Source organism: Perissodus microlepis, chromosome 19 (assembly GCF_051167445.1).
Source record: "Perissodus microlepis isolate ML-2025 ecotype Zambia chromosome 19, ASM5116744v1, whole genome shotgun sequence".
Classification (NCBI taxonomy): Eukaryota; Metazoa; Chordata; class Actinopteri; order Cichliformes; family Cichlidae; genus Perissodus; species Perissodus microlepis.
In genome coordinates, this window is record NC_140479.1 from 23,292,688 (window position 1) to 23,309,507 (window position 16,820).

Below are 16,820 nucleotides of genomic sequence, written 5' to 3' on the forward strand. Positions count from 1 at the left end.
CCTTTAGAGGGGAAACTCCCCCAATATTCTTCTGTAACTAGCAGTGCCGTTTGATTTTCACTTGTATAACAAAAACATTTTTTTAAACAAAAAGAATTGAGTTTTCTTTATAACACACATTTAAATTCACATTGTGCTGATTTTTATTAACACATCTACAGTACTGTAGAGTGTAGTTAGAGTAGATTGGTCTATCAGAGTAAGATACAGCCGAATGACATAATTACATGAATCTGAAGTATTGATTTTTGCACGTTCAGAAACCACAGTGGTGAATAGTGACAAATGAGGCTGTTAAAGTCAGAAGAAGTACAGATGATCTTCTATTCAGAAGGCTTTCTAAAAGCGGAGCTCCAAGTGTTCGGCGTTCATTTTAGCCGTCTGCGTCACCGATGAACGAAAAGCCATTAAAGTGATGATTAGTGGTTAAGGAAGGGAAGTGTTTGCGAGAGTCTGGGCTGTACACATGCAGTTCAGAAAGCATTGAAGTGGGGACATGCTTTAACTATGAAGGGAGACGTTTACACAATAAATAATGGGATATTGTGATGTTACCGATTCATATTAACAGCAAAGTGCAGTCTGAGATTTGTAACTCACTCCATTTGTAACTTAGTCCATCCAAAAATTAGGATTCAAAGAATCCAGTTCAGCTCTACAGTTCACTGTAGCACAACTTAGTTTGTCTGCCAAACCCACAGGAATGAGTCAGCCACTAAGCAGTCCACCCTCAGAGCCCACTCTGACAGTAGGCTGCTAAGGATCAGCTTTATTTCAGTTCACTTTGTTAAAATCCACAGCACTTAATCACATGGATTAATCCAGAAGTTTAAGGTTGATTGTTTTCGTTTATGGATGTTACCATGAAATGAAGGAGCTGCTGCATGTTTCCGCTCAGTGATAATTCTGTCTCGATTAAAGCCGATCAGCAGCGACGACGTGAAACAAGCTGAAACGTCGTCCAATCTCCTCAGCTGAATTTCCACACTTCTAGCTCCATGACTCGGAAGTCATCGGTTTCTGAAAGGCAGCAGTTATTAAAAGTGTAGCAGGGACTGCTATGGCCCAGGTATAGGTTCTCATCCACCCACAGACCGAAGTGACCACTGTGGAAAAAGAGGGAGACTGTGGTTAGCGAAAGGAAACCGACCCTTCTTGGCTTGGTTTGAAAATTAGAGCAATATTATTTTTTGTAAGCCACAGAAGTATAAATTATGGAAGAGTGGAAGTCGAGAAAGCTACTTAATTACCTGCCTCCACCAATAGCAAAGCAATCCAAGTCTCCCTTAATAAAAAAGGAATTCTCTCCAGTCCACTTGAAACACTGCAGAGAGACGTCAGATAATCATCTCACATTTATAACACACGGAGTGTCTCTGTTACCTCCATCAATTCATTTTCCCAGGAAGCATCATTCATCACAACTCACATCCATACCTCCATACCTTCAGTCATACCATCCTGTTATTTTGCATTTTAAATGGTTTAGAATATATTTTCTACACTAAAGAAAAAAAAAATCTGGATTGGTTACCTTGAAGCGAGGATGCAACATGAAGAGAAACGTTTCTCCTGTACCGTAAAACATCTCACTAGGCCTCAAAGGGTGAGAGAGGAAGGCCCCAAATATCTGATTAGGAAAAGTCATAAGAGAAAATTAAAAAACTAAAGACTAAAGATATATATTGTTTATTTGAGACAGAATAGTTCATTTTTACCAATCGATATATTGGTAAATCGCTAGTATCGGCCAATATTTGCAGATATATTGGTATTTTCAATTCAATTTTATTTAAACAGTGCCAAATCACAACAACACGGTAGACCCTACAATAATACATACATATATATTCATTTATAACAGCTGATGAATGATAAATTAAAAGACGAGTAAAGACGAGAAGGGAGAAACACCGTTCAACCATATTATAAACGTTAATGTTTGAGAGTTGGGCATCCTGCAACCTCCGTACTGTAAATGTGTGTTTGGAACACCACAACCAGAATAACCAGCTGATCAGAGAGTTCGGCAGAGCGTGAAAAAGTAATTCAATTCAACAGTCACCTCAAGGCCTTTTATATTGTAAGGTAAAGACAGTACAATAATACAGAGCCAAGCCCGACAATCAAATATCCCCCATTAGCAAGCACTTGGTGACAGTAGGAAGGAAAAACTCCCTTTTAACAGGAAGAAACCTTCGGCAGAACCAGGCTCAGTCTGCCACGACTGGTTGGGGGTGAAAGAAGGAAGACAGGACTGTGGAAGAGAGCGAGCGATTAATAATAACTAAAGATTAAATGCAGAGAGGTGTATAAACACATAGTGAGTGAAAAAGGAGAGTGAAGAAGAAACAGTGCTTCATGGTAAGCCCTCAGCAGTAATCTATGACTTGTGGCAATAAAGCAAGCACAATCATATTATCTTAACAAGTACTTATAAATACTACACATAACAAACATTAGGGAAATCTGCTGATAGTCTACTGATTTATCAGATTTTAAAATCACCAAATATCGGTCATGAAAATCCTAGACTGCTCGGGCTTTAGAGCTGACAGTACATTTTTACCTCATCGAGCGCATCCTTGATGACAATAATAACAGGGGAGTCCGTGCCGCTGAGTTTTCTGTAAAGAGACTTGAGGCTGGCGCCGTGACGCGATGTGCTGTAAGCCAGCTGCCACGTGTAGCCAACAGTCCTGGGAGGAAGCTCCTTACACAGCTGGAAACAGATGAAAGGCGGGAAGTAAAATAAATGAAATGAACATTAAAAAGGGTGACATAGCAATTAAATACTGGAGATACCATCTGTGTGTGTTTTCTAGAAAATGTTAGGAAACTGGCATTTATTCATTTCTGAATAATGAACTACCTGTAATAATAATAATAATAACAGGCATTGAAGAAGTAATGGTATCTCTTCCTTGTCAACCCTACAAGTTTTATTCTGCTCATGTGAATGTAGCGTTTTCAGTGGGAGAAACATCCCAGTCACTCCTTCAGCATCTGCTGACTACAGGTCATTATGCACATGAACAGAAACATCTTTCTGGGAATTCCTTAACTGCATGATTGAGCTTGCATCAAGACATTTCTTGTCAACCTTTAATTAAGCAGAAACACCACACAATGAGTGCCACTACTCTAGGACATCTATATAAGAGCAGTGTGTGAGCCAACTCAGCTTTCTATAAATAGTCTCCTGAAGATACTTGGCCATAAAACACTAAGCAGTAAATCTAACTGTATTATACTGTCGCTTATGAGGTCAAACAGTTCTTTTCTTACATCATTTTAAATAAGATTAGCTATTCCTCTTTCAAAATAAGAAAACAAAAACCCACTTTACATTTATCTTATAATCTGATGAAACCCTTTAAAACTTGGGAGTGCTAAAATGATTTTCAAATGCATATTTAGTTTCATCAATACATACTTATATTTACTTAAAAAGTCTCAAAAATGCAAAAAAAGCAGCTTGTCTGTATAAAGACAAGCTGTTGTTTATCATAAAGAAACTCACTGTTTGTTAGCTCGGTTTTAATTTCTTTATTATGTCTTTACTTAAAGAACCTTTAACTTCTTGTGTCCCCTTGAATTCTGAAGCTAAACCTAGATGCTCTTACATCATCAGATGATTAAAACTCACATATAAACGCTTGTTTGGTGTCACCAACCTCTCTGACGTGTGAAGCCTCCAAAATCTGGCTGTTCTCAACAATATTACTGAGTCCTTCGGGGTCTCTATCAACGACCAAGAGCGGCTTGTCTCTACTCTCCTCCATCAACACCATCTGCAAAAAGACACTTGTACATTTGAAAAAAGCTGTTTTTCGTCTAGAATATTTTTTCTTTATCAGGAAACAAATGTTTTAACCTGCAGTGCAGGTCACAAACTTACAAACATGTTATTCTCCATTATCGGCATAAAAGTCCGACTGACCTCATCTCTCATCGTCTGCTATCCTGTGAGACCCAAACAATAATATTCCACTCACTTCCCAGTCGTCCCCTGAGTGTCTCTGAAGCAGCTTGTCCTCCTCCTCCTCTTCCTCCTCCTCCTCGTCTTCAATGAGTACGAATTCCTCATCATCACGGTCTCCCTCCCCGTCCTCCTTTCCTCCCTCAAGCATACACAGGTCTGGTCGGCAGTGTTTTAAGTAGGCGTACAGCTCGTCGGAGCTACAGCAGGGAGGAGAAGGCACTCGCTCAGAAATGTTGAATCGACAAACAACACGACAGCTGCACCAACACAGTGAGAGCGTGGCACCCGGGTGTGGTTTTCTGCTCAGCTGCAGGCGGAGAGGTGGGGAACGCTGGTTCAGCTCGTTTATGTGGCTTTCAATTATCCTTTTACTGCCGCAGATTTTCTGGTTGCATTGTTTTCCTGAGATTCAGCTTTCTCAGAACAGAGTCAGTGCTTCGGTGAGGATCGCTCAGTTAAAGAGTCACTGTTTGGACTGCATGGATGTTACATTTGAATAGCCGTGTGAGAAGTATTCACAATCGTTTACTTGAAAGTAGTGATGCCAGAGCATATAAAAAAATCAGAAAGAAAAACAGCAGTAGGGTCGAATTTAGTGTTGTTACATTGTTTCTATTATTACTGCATCACTATTACTGATGCTGGCTTACGCACAGCTAATTGGAACTACTTCATACTATAGATGAGAAGGATAAATGTAGCTGTGAAACAAAAACACTAGAATTTATGAAATGTTACAGAGTAGAAATCTAGAGTTGACTAAAACCATTTTACAGATTCAGGTACTGGCACTGAGTCTGACCAACGTCGTTTTATTATTGGATGCCACAGTGGCCCTTATTATGCACACACAAGCTGACAGACTGACTCTATTTATCTGAAGACAAAGTAATGTTTATGTGTCCATTGTTCGCTGAGTGGCAAAAGATAAGCGTGCCAAGTAAGCATTTAACGAAGTGACCCTTGTTAGCACGAGTACAGTGCTGTAAAAAAGCACTTTTGTCACACTTACATGTTTCATTTCATCAAACAAATTTAAATATTAGGGGTTCTTCTGACCTCCTAAATAAGCCTCAAATGCACTCTCGGAGTAAATTTGGTATGCTGGCCCCTCCTGGGAAAGTTCACCACTGTTCCAAGATTTCTCAGCCTGTCCATAATGATTCTTGCTGGAGTCCCAATGCCTTGAAAAAGACCCTTTGCAGAGTAATAAATCTCAATGACTTGGTGTTTTTAGATTGCCCCATACTATTATGCTTTTGAGGTCTATTAGCCCACTTCAACTTTGCCACACAGGTTCTATTTAAGTGATTTCTTTATTCAACAGGTCTAGTAGCAATGAACAAGTGGAGGGCTTTACTTATCACACAGAGTGTTCACAGCACTGTAGATGGATGACAACATAGCCAGTTAAAATAGTTGGCATGTCCTCTCTAGCTCAGAAGATTTTATATTATGTTAATAAAAGTTGATCAGTGCTTTATCGGTATCTGGAAATATGACGTTGATACCTGAAATTGATGGACAAGACTGTGGGAGCTGGAGAATTTGCTAAAGCAGAAAGACGAGGACTTGTGTAACAGAATGACGACAGGGTGGAATATTTAAATACTTTAGTTCTCTGGCTGAAGGTGCTCCTCTGAGTAACCTGGATTATAGAGCACAGCGGCGTGAGCTCGAGATTTAACCAAGAGCTTTCATTATAAAGTGCAGTTGTAAAGGTTAGGAGTCTTTAAAAAACTCTCCTGATTTGCATGAGAAGAAATGCAGTGATTATTTTAAGTCTGATGGAGTTTTTCTTTAATCCTTTGATACTTTTCTTAGACGCGCTTTGGTTACCTTTCCTGTGACAGTGCAAGCCAGGTATCCCTTTTAGGTAAGGCTTTGGCTGGTCCGAGGTGAAGACCTCCGACACCCTTTTTCTTTCCTGCCGATGGCTGAACCCGCAGCCTCACAAACATCAGACCCCCAGGACTGCTCGCTGATGACCTCTTAGGTGCTGTGAAGGAAACAAAGAGCAAAGATGGCCTCACGTCAAAGGAATAACACATCTAACACATCAGCCAGACAGACATAATTCACATTCAGACCTGCAGTTTGATTTTTTACAGAGGTCTTCTCCATTTCTTCAGATTGCAGTTGGTCCATGTTCACTTTGCTTGCCATCTCTTGACTTCCACAGCAGAAGGTGGCAGCACTGCTCAGGACAGCCAGGCTGCCGACCGATGCTTCAGTCAGCACCTCCAGAGGGCTGCTATCCAGCTCCTGTTCAGCTTCAGCCATGTCCTTGCTCTCTGCCTCCTCATCTTCAGAAACCTCCTTGGTCGGGCTCAGAGCCAGTCTGGATAAATCAGCTGGAGCAGCAGACACCAGAGGTGGGCACGACTCCCCCTTGAGATTCAACTGACCTTGTTTTTTGGCCATTTTCAGCTTCTGGAAAAGTTTTTTCCCTTTTCTCCTGAAAAAAAGTGAAAAAAAGTGGTTATACTGGCATTTCATGTAATCCGATATCCACGTGCTTAACTATGCATCCCTGCTGACCTCTGCTGAGAGGTGTTGAAGTGAACGTGTGAGATATCAGAGAAGAAGGAGACAGATGCCAGATTGTCAACAGAGTATGACAGAAGGTACTCCTCGCAGCCATGCTCCTTCACCAGAGGATGTGTCTTACACGGATCAAAGAAGATTTTATTAGAAGTCACCAGCAGGATGCCTGAAACACAACCCTGACAAAGAGAGACAGAAAATGCTAACGTTAACTTACAAACGTCCAAAAAAAGAAAACCAACCTTCTCAACCTGTTCTTCAGACTCACCTTACGATCAGTGATGTAGCGGCAGATCAGTTTGAGATATGGCATGGGCTCTGGTCCCTCCCCCTCACAGCACTCTGGTGGCAGAGCCAATAAGCAAAGCTGCCCATCAGGCATCGGTACTGCCTCCACATCCTGTCGGGATCGCAGGTAACAACAAAATACAGCGTTTAATAGAGAGTAAAAGGACTTTTAGTCAACAAGCTTTCTGGCTTTAGTCAATGTAAATGTTTGACCTGTTTCTGTTTTCATGGCCTTAAACTGAAGATAACATCAAAAGCATTTTATATCCGTATCAGTGCATCATTTGTCAGATGTTGCTGTTTGTTCACTGCCCACATCACTTTTCCAGCCTGTTCTCAGAGCTGTGATGTTTTGCTGCTTGTTTCCACAGTAACAGTCATTTGATTCATTTTACAGCCTTCTGGCCTCATGTTTTTCTCACCACGGCTAATAACCGTTTATTAGCCGGGGAAAAAGGCCCATAATGAAATCTTGTTTTTTTCATTACAATCACAATCTTCCTCAGCTTCTTTATTATTAATCCATCGTTTTTCACGTTGACTTGGCTGTGGATCACCTTGTCATATTCAGCTTTAGTCAGGTCTTAAGCAAAAGCACCAATATCTGAGTTTATAAATATTTCTATTAATAACAGATCTGCAATAAAAATCTGACTCACAAAAAAAAGCTCAAAAGGTTAGCACGAAAATGCACCCTGGGTATCAAAATGTCACTTGGAAATGTCAAAATATTAAATATGAGTCAATATTTTCATGCATATAAATATAAAAAGGATGGGCATCACATTAATTAATTAATGCCATGAACAAACATATCTAACACATACTTTGGGTGCTGAGGATATTTACAATGTTTTTTTTTGGTGATTCGGTTTTTATTTAGATTTTTTTCACATGTGTTTTTTATATATTGAAGTACAATTATAAGCATTTCATAAGTTTTAAAGACATATATTGCCAAATAAATCTAATTTATGAGAGACTCAGTATTTAAAATGTTGACCCTTCTTCTTATTAACTTCTGTAATTCTCTGTGGCACGCAGAATATCAGCTTCTGGGTGAAAACCTGATTGATGGGGATCTATTTAAGCATTATCAGCTCCAACATGCTAGAAAATGAACAGATTCAAACAGAATTGTCCCTGAATTGTTGGAAGAGAATGTTTTTTTCAGTATGGTGCCACAGAAAAAAAACATTTGGCTGGTTTGTTAAAATAAAACTCCACAGGGAACGTTTTGACTTGGAGTTCAAGGGGTAATGTGATGTTATGACCAGACAATGATTAACCCTGAGATGATCCTGAGGACATTTTGTGCCATTCCATTTCGTTATTTTCATGTTATTTTGGCTGTTCTGAATGAATATAGCTCATATCTGCCATTACTTTACGATATTATTTTCTGTAAATTTTAGAATTGTTGTCTCAGTTTCTTAAAATGGCTGAGCTATGCAAAAAAAAAAAAGGCCACATTTTATCCAAAGGACAACTATATTTTTAAAAGACTGAGTCATTTAAAGTGGAAAACAATATTACTATATAATATTTTTTCAGCAGTTTTGGGGAAGATGGCGTTTTCTGTCCTTAGAGTAGAGAGAGTCAGGATTTTTAAGGATCCTCTAAGGGTTAAATACAAATTACATCAAGAGAAGCTGTTATGGTTCAAAACAGCCACTTATTTTTTTGTAAGCATTTACTGCATTTCCGTCTGTAGCTACCCTGGCCAAATGTTTACACAATACAACATGTTCTGCTGCACTTATCGGCTGTTTATGAGGAGAAACCGAACCTAAAAATTGCAATAAATGCACAATGTAAGAGTAAAAAGGCTGACTAAAAACTGTGATCTGGAGCCTTACAGATAAGTAAGGGTGCATATCAAATGGCCTAAAATGCCTTCAGCAGCTGGCTCCTGGGTTTGACTCCCAGCCAGCTGGACCTTTGCTACAAGTCATTCCCCGATGCCGGTTTTCTCTCATTAAACTGCAGGGGACAGTTAAATGCCTCACAAACCAACCAAATAAATTATACTTCATACAGAGTCCCATATTATGGTGCCATGATACTATCCCTGATTCAAACACTGATGCATCAGTTTTAAATAGAAAATGTTTATGAGCCCACTCATTTATTATGGCTTTGTAACCTGATAACAGGCAGAACTGGAAACTGAAGTGGATTCAAAAGTCTAGACCCAGGCACATATGTTTCTGAACGATGCTACAAAGTCTTTATTATAATCTTATATACAAAGTAACTATGATCTCCAGCTATGAAAATATCAAATAGCAAAATATATCTGTATAAACCATAAAGAGGCATAACAGTGGGCTTTTTTTACCACTTACTTTCACTTCAGTCACATTTTTTTTAAAAAAAAACAACAAAACTGCAAAATCAGTACTCTCGGGATTGTACCACATGCTATTATTATCAGTTGTATTTCTGCTTACCAGTAGTTTGTCGTATTCTGCTTCTGGTGACGGGGACTGAGGCTGAGCAGCGAGTGGATTCAAAGGGTCTTGATCTACTTCCGCTTCTGGTCTCTCCTTAGTATCGGAATCCAGTTCTGGATGCGACGATCCTTCTCCAGGAGAAGTGTTTTTTCCTTTTGGGACGACCAGCTGCTTAAGAGAAAATGCCATTGTAAGAATAGCTGTGACACTCACGTGGGCACACCGTGTAACACTGGAAGAGAACAGAGCAGTTCCTCATTCTACAGCCCTGCATTTTCCTACTTCTTTGTTTGTAGTGACATCTAGGCTCCATATAGGGCTCTGGATGTGAGGTTGGGCACTTTGTTTTACAGCCACAATATACCAATTTAAAGCATTAATATGACAACACTTAAAGAAATTATGACTTTGAGCCTGTTTTTTCTCATAAAGATAAGTTCTGGTTGGGTAGTGATGCATACATGGGTTTAAGGTGGAGCAAAAAAAACAAAACAAAACACTTTCACAGGCAGGCAAGAGGGAGGCACTGCTTTGCATTTCAAATCAGCTGCAGCAGGTGTGTCATTCTGATGTGTGTACACGCTTAACAGGCGCACTAAATATGTGAGTCAAATGTCAGCAACTATCGTGTTCTTACAGTTGACACTTACCTCTCTGGCGATGAGGGTAGCAGACGACGAAGACGATTTAGTTCCTGTAAGGGTGGACTGGTGACCCATGTCGCTCTCCTCCGTTGAGGATGCATTACTGTTAAACTTAGATGAGACGCTGAACACACCATCCCGAGGGAGACCCTGTGTGGGGAGAAACACAAACACAAGAAAGTCTCTGTCAGTAAATTGAAATGTGATTACACAACACAAGGAGAGGTCATACTTTAATAATGAAAGATATAAATGGGCCTGTTTTGGATTTGCCTAGTACACTACCAGGACCAAATAAAATATATAATCGTTCTGTATTTTGTTTTATTTGATTGTTTGTGTATGTGCAGCAAAAGCCATTCGGTTCCTTATCAGAGAGTTGGTTTAATATAAATACAGCCTCCTTAAATGCCCACGGGGACATCATTTGTTATGGAGCCCTCTGTGCACTTCCAGTTTAAACAAGTTCAAACATCAGTGAATCGGATTGAATTTCCAATAAACCTGTGGACACTCTCTCTCTCACACACACACACACACACATAGACACAAACACAAAAAAATCTATAATTGTTTGCACGTAAGATCATCAATTTGAAACTGTGGGAGTAAAGCATAATGACTGTCATCGGCTGACAGATGGATCCATCGACCTAAATTTTATTAGTGGCGCCTGACATATTATGTAACCGTGGAAAATCACAGTGCTCTCGTGTGGGCGTGGGCTTTTAGCCGTGTCTTAGGACATGGACATGTACGCATTAGTGCCGGCTAACGCACAATAATTTGGCGAGTTGCAGCAAACATCTCATTAATACACAATACCTTAGTTTGATAACTAAGTGTACACATAAGTGCTGTGAGTGCAGTGCATATTAGATGCAGTAGAGAAAACAGCGAACGCACCCAGATTTCAATGTATATCAATCGGTCTTTATTCCAGAAACTTGGCCCGTGGAGACGAAAAAACTCATAAAAACACAAGAAACAAAATAAAAACAAACAAAATACACCCCAAATCGCCCTCCCACAAACAGCCAACTACATCTGTGTCTCATCAACAAAGACGGATAACGTATGTGGTTTCAAACCTCATATCCATTGAGCCCACAATCTCATTCTCAGAGGTGTTGAGCCTCTAAATAAACTTACACATGAGACTTCTAAATAAAGCTTCAATTGTACTGACTCCAGCTGTTACAAACATCTCACTTGCACGGAGCCACCTCGGTTTCTTCAATAATAACCTCAGAGTGTCATTATGAGCTACCTGAAGTTGAAGCGTGCTTTCCTGTAGTTCTCCATGTGCCGTTTACAGAGGTGAACAATATGCTGTAATTAGAGAGATCTTCACAGTATCTTTACACACATTTCATGCATGTGTAATCTGTTTAATCTGTAATAACATGTCCCAGATCTTTTTCCTTATTATCTGAAATGCTAAACGCCTGTCCTCAACTTCTTTGACATACATCAACATAAAGATTTAAAAGAGCTGGGGACTAAATCTCTCCTTGTCCAACTCCATTGTTCACCGCTAATAAAGCTGAAACGCTGTCTCCTGACTTTACTCGAAACCGCTGGTTGGCATGAGAATAAGCCACAACCCTCACGATGTATTTGGGTAACCTTTTTGAAAACAGAGAAGTCAGCCTAACACTGGCATATTTATGACGCTTGACAAATATGATCATAACCTTCATGCTTTATTACCTGGTAGCTCAGGTATAGTATGTGACCATGAGGTCAGTGCTTCCAGTATTATCCACCTTCTACAGCTCACTAGGAAAACAATTAAATAAGGTGCTATAATGCTTCTGTCATTATGCAACAATGTTATTTGTTCCAGAAATCCCTTCGACTATATTTTGAAGCGATATCCTGCAGTTACAAACTCTCACCTATTTCCAGAAACCTGTCATATTGTTACTTAGTAGCTTCTCCTCCAGCAGATCAGCGTTTTTTGTTTTTTTTTTACAAATATGGACTGCATATTTATACTTAGCATTAGTGAGCTTCTTATCCTCAAACACGGACACCTGATTTATTCCAATCAGATGTTACGTATGTCATTTTTATGTTTGCAGTCGGGCTTACTGTCTTCATGTAAAGCACTTCTATAAAGAAATGTCAGTGTTTAATGTGATCTTTAATGTAAAGTACACATTTCTTATCCATATCCTTACTGATCCCGTTTCTATATATCTGGGAAAATGTATCATTAACAAAAAAAAAGAAAGAACGAAGTACCCATAAATGCAGCTATTTAATAAACTAAGCCAGCTTTTTAGAAAAGCCCAGATTTGGATAAAAGTTTCAAGGCTCCCTGTTAAAGGAATGTCTAATCACGTGGACGCTAAGACACCGATCAAACTGTCAAAGGTTTTATTGTGTGAGTGTAAAATATGTGTTGATATGGGATTATAAGTACAGGTAGGTGTGGTGTATGCTGAACTAAATCAGGTGACGAGTACACTACAGCACTTTTTAATCTGTGTTAAAGATACACTTCTATGAAAAGGCCACTCCTAGAGTGACACCTATATGTGGAGAGCTTGTGTGTCCATTGTGAGTTTATGTAAGTTGTTAATAAGTGTTCAGAGGACTGGTCAGATCTTAGAACTAGCAGGTCTGAATTAGCTCCTTCAGTTGGTTTATCACCCCTGATAATACATGTTTAGTCTTTTAGCCGTCTACACATTAAATAGAATACAATTCAACTCTCTCCCAGTGTGATTTAAATTACAAAAAAAAAAAGAAAACTGCACTATATCAAAGCATAACAGCATTTAAAATAAATATAGAGCAAATTTAATTTCAATGAAAAAAAAAGGAAAGGATTAAAAGTGGGAGAAGGCAGAGGGAGGACAGACAAACAAATCTTCTCATCTTTTACCTCATTGCTACATGCTTTGTCATTCAATTTTAAAATCCAAGCTGACAAACCTTAGAATGAACGTCCGAGAATGCAATCCTCCTGTATTTGTTGCAGAAGCTCTTAAACAGACTCTCTTTGCCCATGGCGTCTGACAACAGCTGAGCGATTTCTGATTCTCAATCAAAGAATCTGACTCTCAACTCATCGCTGAACCTTGGACAATCTTTATCAAATTCTCTGAAGACCATAAATTATGAAACCAATTACTACCCTCAAGCTGCTAACTCTGGAACACCCAACGATATAAAGTTACATAAATCAGCCAATAAATCCATAAATTCCAAATTTTCTCTTCCATATTCCCACAGCTGTGTGCCTCACCACCCACAAAAGGTCAAATAAAGTTTAAAAGAAAACCATGTGACTCACCCTGCTGCTTGGGCCGTCACCTGACGATCCACCCACTTGCTCGTTTGTCACTACAGTATTGTTCAGATCCCATGAAGTCCCTGTGTGGAAAAAAACACACATTTCTGCTGTGCCATTCTGGTATGATAAAGCACTCTGAGCAGCAGCAGAAGTATGAGGAAGCAGCTTAATATCACAGTTACTACAAGTCTGCTTGAATACTAGTTTAAGTAATGAACATGAACCAGCCAGCAGGCTCTACATGTCAGTTATAAAATGCTAATTCAAGCTGCAGTTCTTCCAGCAGCGCTTTGCTTCTACATGATGCAAACAGCCTGCCTGAGGATATCGAACACTGCAGGAGTACCTGCGAGGTAGTACTGCCGCAGCTTAGGGTTTCTGATGTGCGGGATGTGGTTGAGGGGTCGACACACAATTGTCTGGTGCTGGAGCTGGTTGCTGGTTGTAGCCTCCTGCAACACTCGGCCCGATGGTTGTGTCTCCCAGGGCCGTTTTGCAAACTGTGGAGGCTGAGAGACACCAGCAGGCAGCTTGGATCCCAACCTGAGGCACAGAGAATCAAAAACAGATTTAATGCCTTTATATTAAAGCTCTGCAATGTTTAGCTATTCAAAAACCAGTTTTGATGTTTGGGATCACTGACCTGCCGGTACACCCAGTTATGTCCAAGTTTCAACTGTCTAACTGTTGATTTGAGGAGAAGGTGAAGAATTTGGAAGTAGTCCTCTTCCTTCATTATTTCACCCACTTTGTACAGTGTACTCGTACAACTGGCATCAAAACACCCCCAGAGCATGATGCTACCACCACCATGCTTACAACTGGTACAGTGTTCTTAGTTTTGAAAGCCTCACCTTTACTCCTCCAAACATGCCTCTTGCCATTGTGGCCACAAAGCTTAATCTTTGTCTTGTCTGACCATAAAACTTTCCTCCACTGTGGACAATGACACTGATATTCCAGCAGTTTCTAGTTCATCGCAGGCTTAATCCTTATTGGTTCCTGTGTAGTTCCTGAACATCCTAACCAAAGTCAATTTAGGCAACAATTTAGGTCTTCTTCCAGACTTTGGAAAAAGTGGTGACATATCTGAATAACATCTACTTATGCACAATTGTTTGAAATGATGATTGTGAAATCTGCAATTGTTTAGAACTCTGCTTTCTAGATCTTCACTGAGTTCCTTGGACTTCCCACTGGTCTAAGCCTGTCAAACAAATCTTTTTTTATTGCTAACAAAGAGAAACTACCAGGTTTAGGCAATCATGATCACCAAGGAGAAGTTAATAGGCCTTGGCCTTCAAGTTTAAAAACGCTTTAGAACTCTCAGCACCACTTATTGAAAAGTGTATGTGTATAGTTGAATCTTTATGTTTACTTCTGACCCTGTCTGGATTAGAGAATCCAAAATAACTTCAACCTTGTGACCCAATTCTGGCATTTTAAAGTAATTTAAGAAGTGTTATGTCCAATTATTCCATCCTGGAAAAAAGAACCGTTCTAGATATAGTTAAAAGTAAAAAATTACCATGACATTAATGCCCATATGCAGATGTAAACTTCTAACCACAAATGTATGTAACCATTGGCCGAGAATGAATATTAACACTCAAATATAAATTATATTTTAAGGTGGACTTTCCCTTTAACAGCAGGGATTCAAAGATTGTGTTGTTTAGAGTATGTGAAGTGTGAATAACAGACTACAGCAGCGTTCACAGCCAGAGCCCAGTTATTTATAGGGGAGTAGGAGTTGTCTTTGCAATGGCTAGAGAAGAGACTGAAAGAGTTCTTGGCAAGATGCTATGGCTCTCACCCACATGATGTGACTGAGCGTGGAGTTGTTGGAAATTTGCATTTTGGGATTCTGTTTAGTAGTCAGGCATCACACACAAGGACTAAATTGTAGCTTACTCAAGCTAATATCAGTCAAACATATCACAGACATGCTTTCTTCTTTGCTTTCTTTCCAATAATCCAAGTATTAGAGGCCTGACCTGGTCTTCACATTGCCGAAGTAGCTAGTCCTCGCCTTGTCTCTCTGGGGCTCACGGTCCATGGCTCCTAAAGTCCCAGCCCTCCTCACAGACTGAGCCATTTTCTGTTTTTCTTTAGTCTGTTGCTGGCAGCAGTGGCAGATGCAGAGGGACGAGTGGCTCAGCTGGCATCCTTCCTCCTCCTTTTATTCCCCATGCCTACCTCCTGCCCCAGTTATGGCACCTACACAAGACAGCAATAAAGTCAGAAAATGTGGAGGGATTTTACAAGCATCCACCTAATTATGAAAGAGAGATGAGTGAAGCAAAAGCCTACACTTTACCCTAGAAAGAAGTGAGATACACATTAACAGGGTTAATCCAAGCAGGAGAAATGTTTGGCACACTCTTAAATAGGTTGCAGCCTGACCAAAATGATAAGACCTGGGAAGAAAAGAGCCATTTAAATCTTCAAATCAAACAAGCAGAGCACAAACTTATATGATGCCTCATCAACGGCCAGTCACATGCTACTATAGCCCTGTTATAGGTCAACTATTACAATAGAAAGAACGCAACAAGATAAGCATTGAATCTAAAAAAGGTTTACTTTTTATGCAGTTGGAACAGTGGGATATTGCAGGAAAACAATATTACAACATATTGCAACACTGAACTGTATTAATGTTTTCCTTCACCACCGTCTTTCTGCTCAGAGAGATCTATAAAGTAAGGTTACACACACTCTCTGACTTATTAACCCTCTATCCTCTCCCAGTGGCATACTATGAGATAATAAAGGGTGAGAATACTCAAGGAAATTAAGACAGATTTCCAGTTCCTTAAAAATATCCATCAAAATACGTCAATAGGAACTATAGTGATCAAAGATTGCTGACCAGCTTACCGTTTTGTTTTGCATTTCTGTAACTATGTAAAACAGGATATTGTTATGCAGGAATGTCCTTATAGATGGATCAGATAATGTATGTGCTTGCTTTTTAGCTGGGGAAGGCGCTACTTAGACACTACTTAAAACTATGTTCACGTCGTAATATATGCACCATTGTAGCTACAGCCTAATTCCTGCATTTCATGTGGCATCCCAAAGCTCACATCCCTGAGCGATTAGTTATTTGTTATATCTGAATTAGCGGCAACAGCAGTGTTAGCTAGCTTAGCTTTGTACTGCACACTTTAGGAACATTACACGATCATAGGTTAAAAGAAACGATAATAACATGCATCATGTAAATGTTTAAGGTGTCATTATCAGCGTGGAGGAAGTAAGCATTTGAGACGACATCACAGAATCATCAAGACAACAGCTATGGCAAATATATATATATATTTATATACATTAGCGGCAGATTTGGGGGAGATGGGGGATTTATAGGAGCAGCAGGTTAACCGAGTGTTGTCTTCACTGACCTGTGTCTAGCCCAGGGATGGAGACGGGTGGCGGTCATATGAGCGCGTCTTCATATTGCAGTGTTATGATGATATCACTGCAGACAACAGTAACAAGTTCCGCCCTGTTCCCCGGCGTCGCGCCGATTCATAGCTACCTGTCAAGATTGTTCCTCCACCATCGGCAGGCAACGGCGAAGGCGGAAG

The 16,820-nt window shown here is 39.9% G+C and overlaps 1 protein-coding gene across 3 annotated transcripts; it reads right to left on the reverse strand.

The window, feature by feature from the left end:
* Positions 1 to 119: 119 nt before the first annotated feature.
* LOC146366035 (oxidation resistance protein 1) lies at positions 120 to 16,815 on the reverse strand. Of its 3 annotated transcripts, XM_084914429.1 has the most exons (17): positions 16,635 to 16,815; positions 15,548 to 15,647; positions 15,225 to 15,447; positions 13,574 to 13,770; positions 13,228 to 13,307; positions 9,927 to 10,070; positions 9,274 to 9,447; positions 6,801 to 6,932; positions 6,527 to 6,711; positions 6,076 to 6,443; positions 5,825 to 5,984; positions 3,999 to 4,182; positions 3,678 to 3,794; positions 2,570 to 2,722; positions 1,535 to 1,630; positions 1,251 to 1,324; positions 120 to 1,106 (listed from the first exon to the last, which is right to left on the reverse strand). In XM_084914429.1, exons 3-17 carry the CDS (start codon positions 15,323 to 15,325, stop codon positions 971 to 973), a joined length of 2,301 nt encoding a protein of 766 aa, XP_084770555.1. In that variant the 5' UTR covers positions 15,326 to 15,447; positions 15,548 to 15,647; positions 16,635 to 16,815; the 3' UTR covers positions 120 to 970. The 3 variants fall into 3 exon arrangements, with proteins under 3 accessions (XP_084770555.1, XP_084770556.1, XP_084770554.1); XM_084914430.1 differs by lacking the exon at positions 15,548 to 15,647 and having other exon boundaries at positions 9,274 to 9,444; XM_084914428.1 differs by lacking the exon at positions 15,548 to 15,647.
* Positions 16,816 to 16,820: the final 5 nt, after the last annotated feature.

Coding starts and splice junctions, on each gene's coding strand:
- LOC146366035 (XM_084914428.1), bottom strand. CDS start 15,325: ATGGCTCAGTCTGTGAGGAGGGCTGGGACTTTAGGAGCCATGGACCGT. Junction 4,183..5,824: donor CTTGCACTGTCACAGGAAAG/GTAACCAAAGCG, acceptor TCCCTGCTGTAG/CTCCGACGAGCTGTACGCCT. Junction 1,107..1,250: donor TTTGCTATTGGTGGAGGCAG/GTAATTAAGTAG, acceptor CTTTTTCCACAG/TGGTCACTTCGGTCTGTGGG.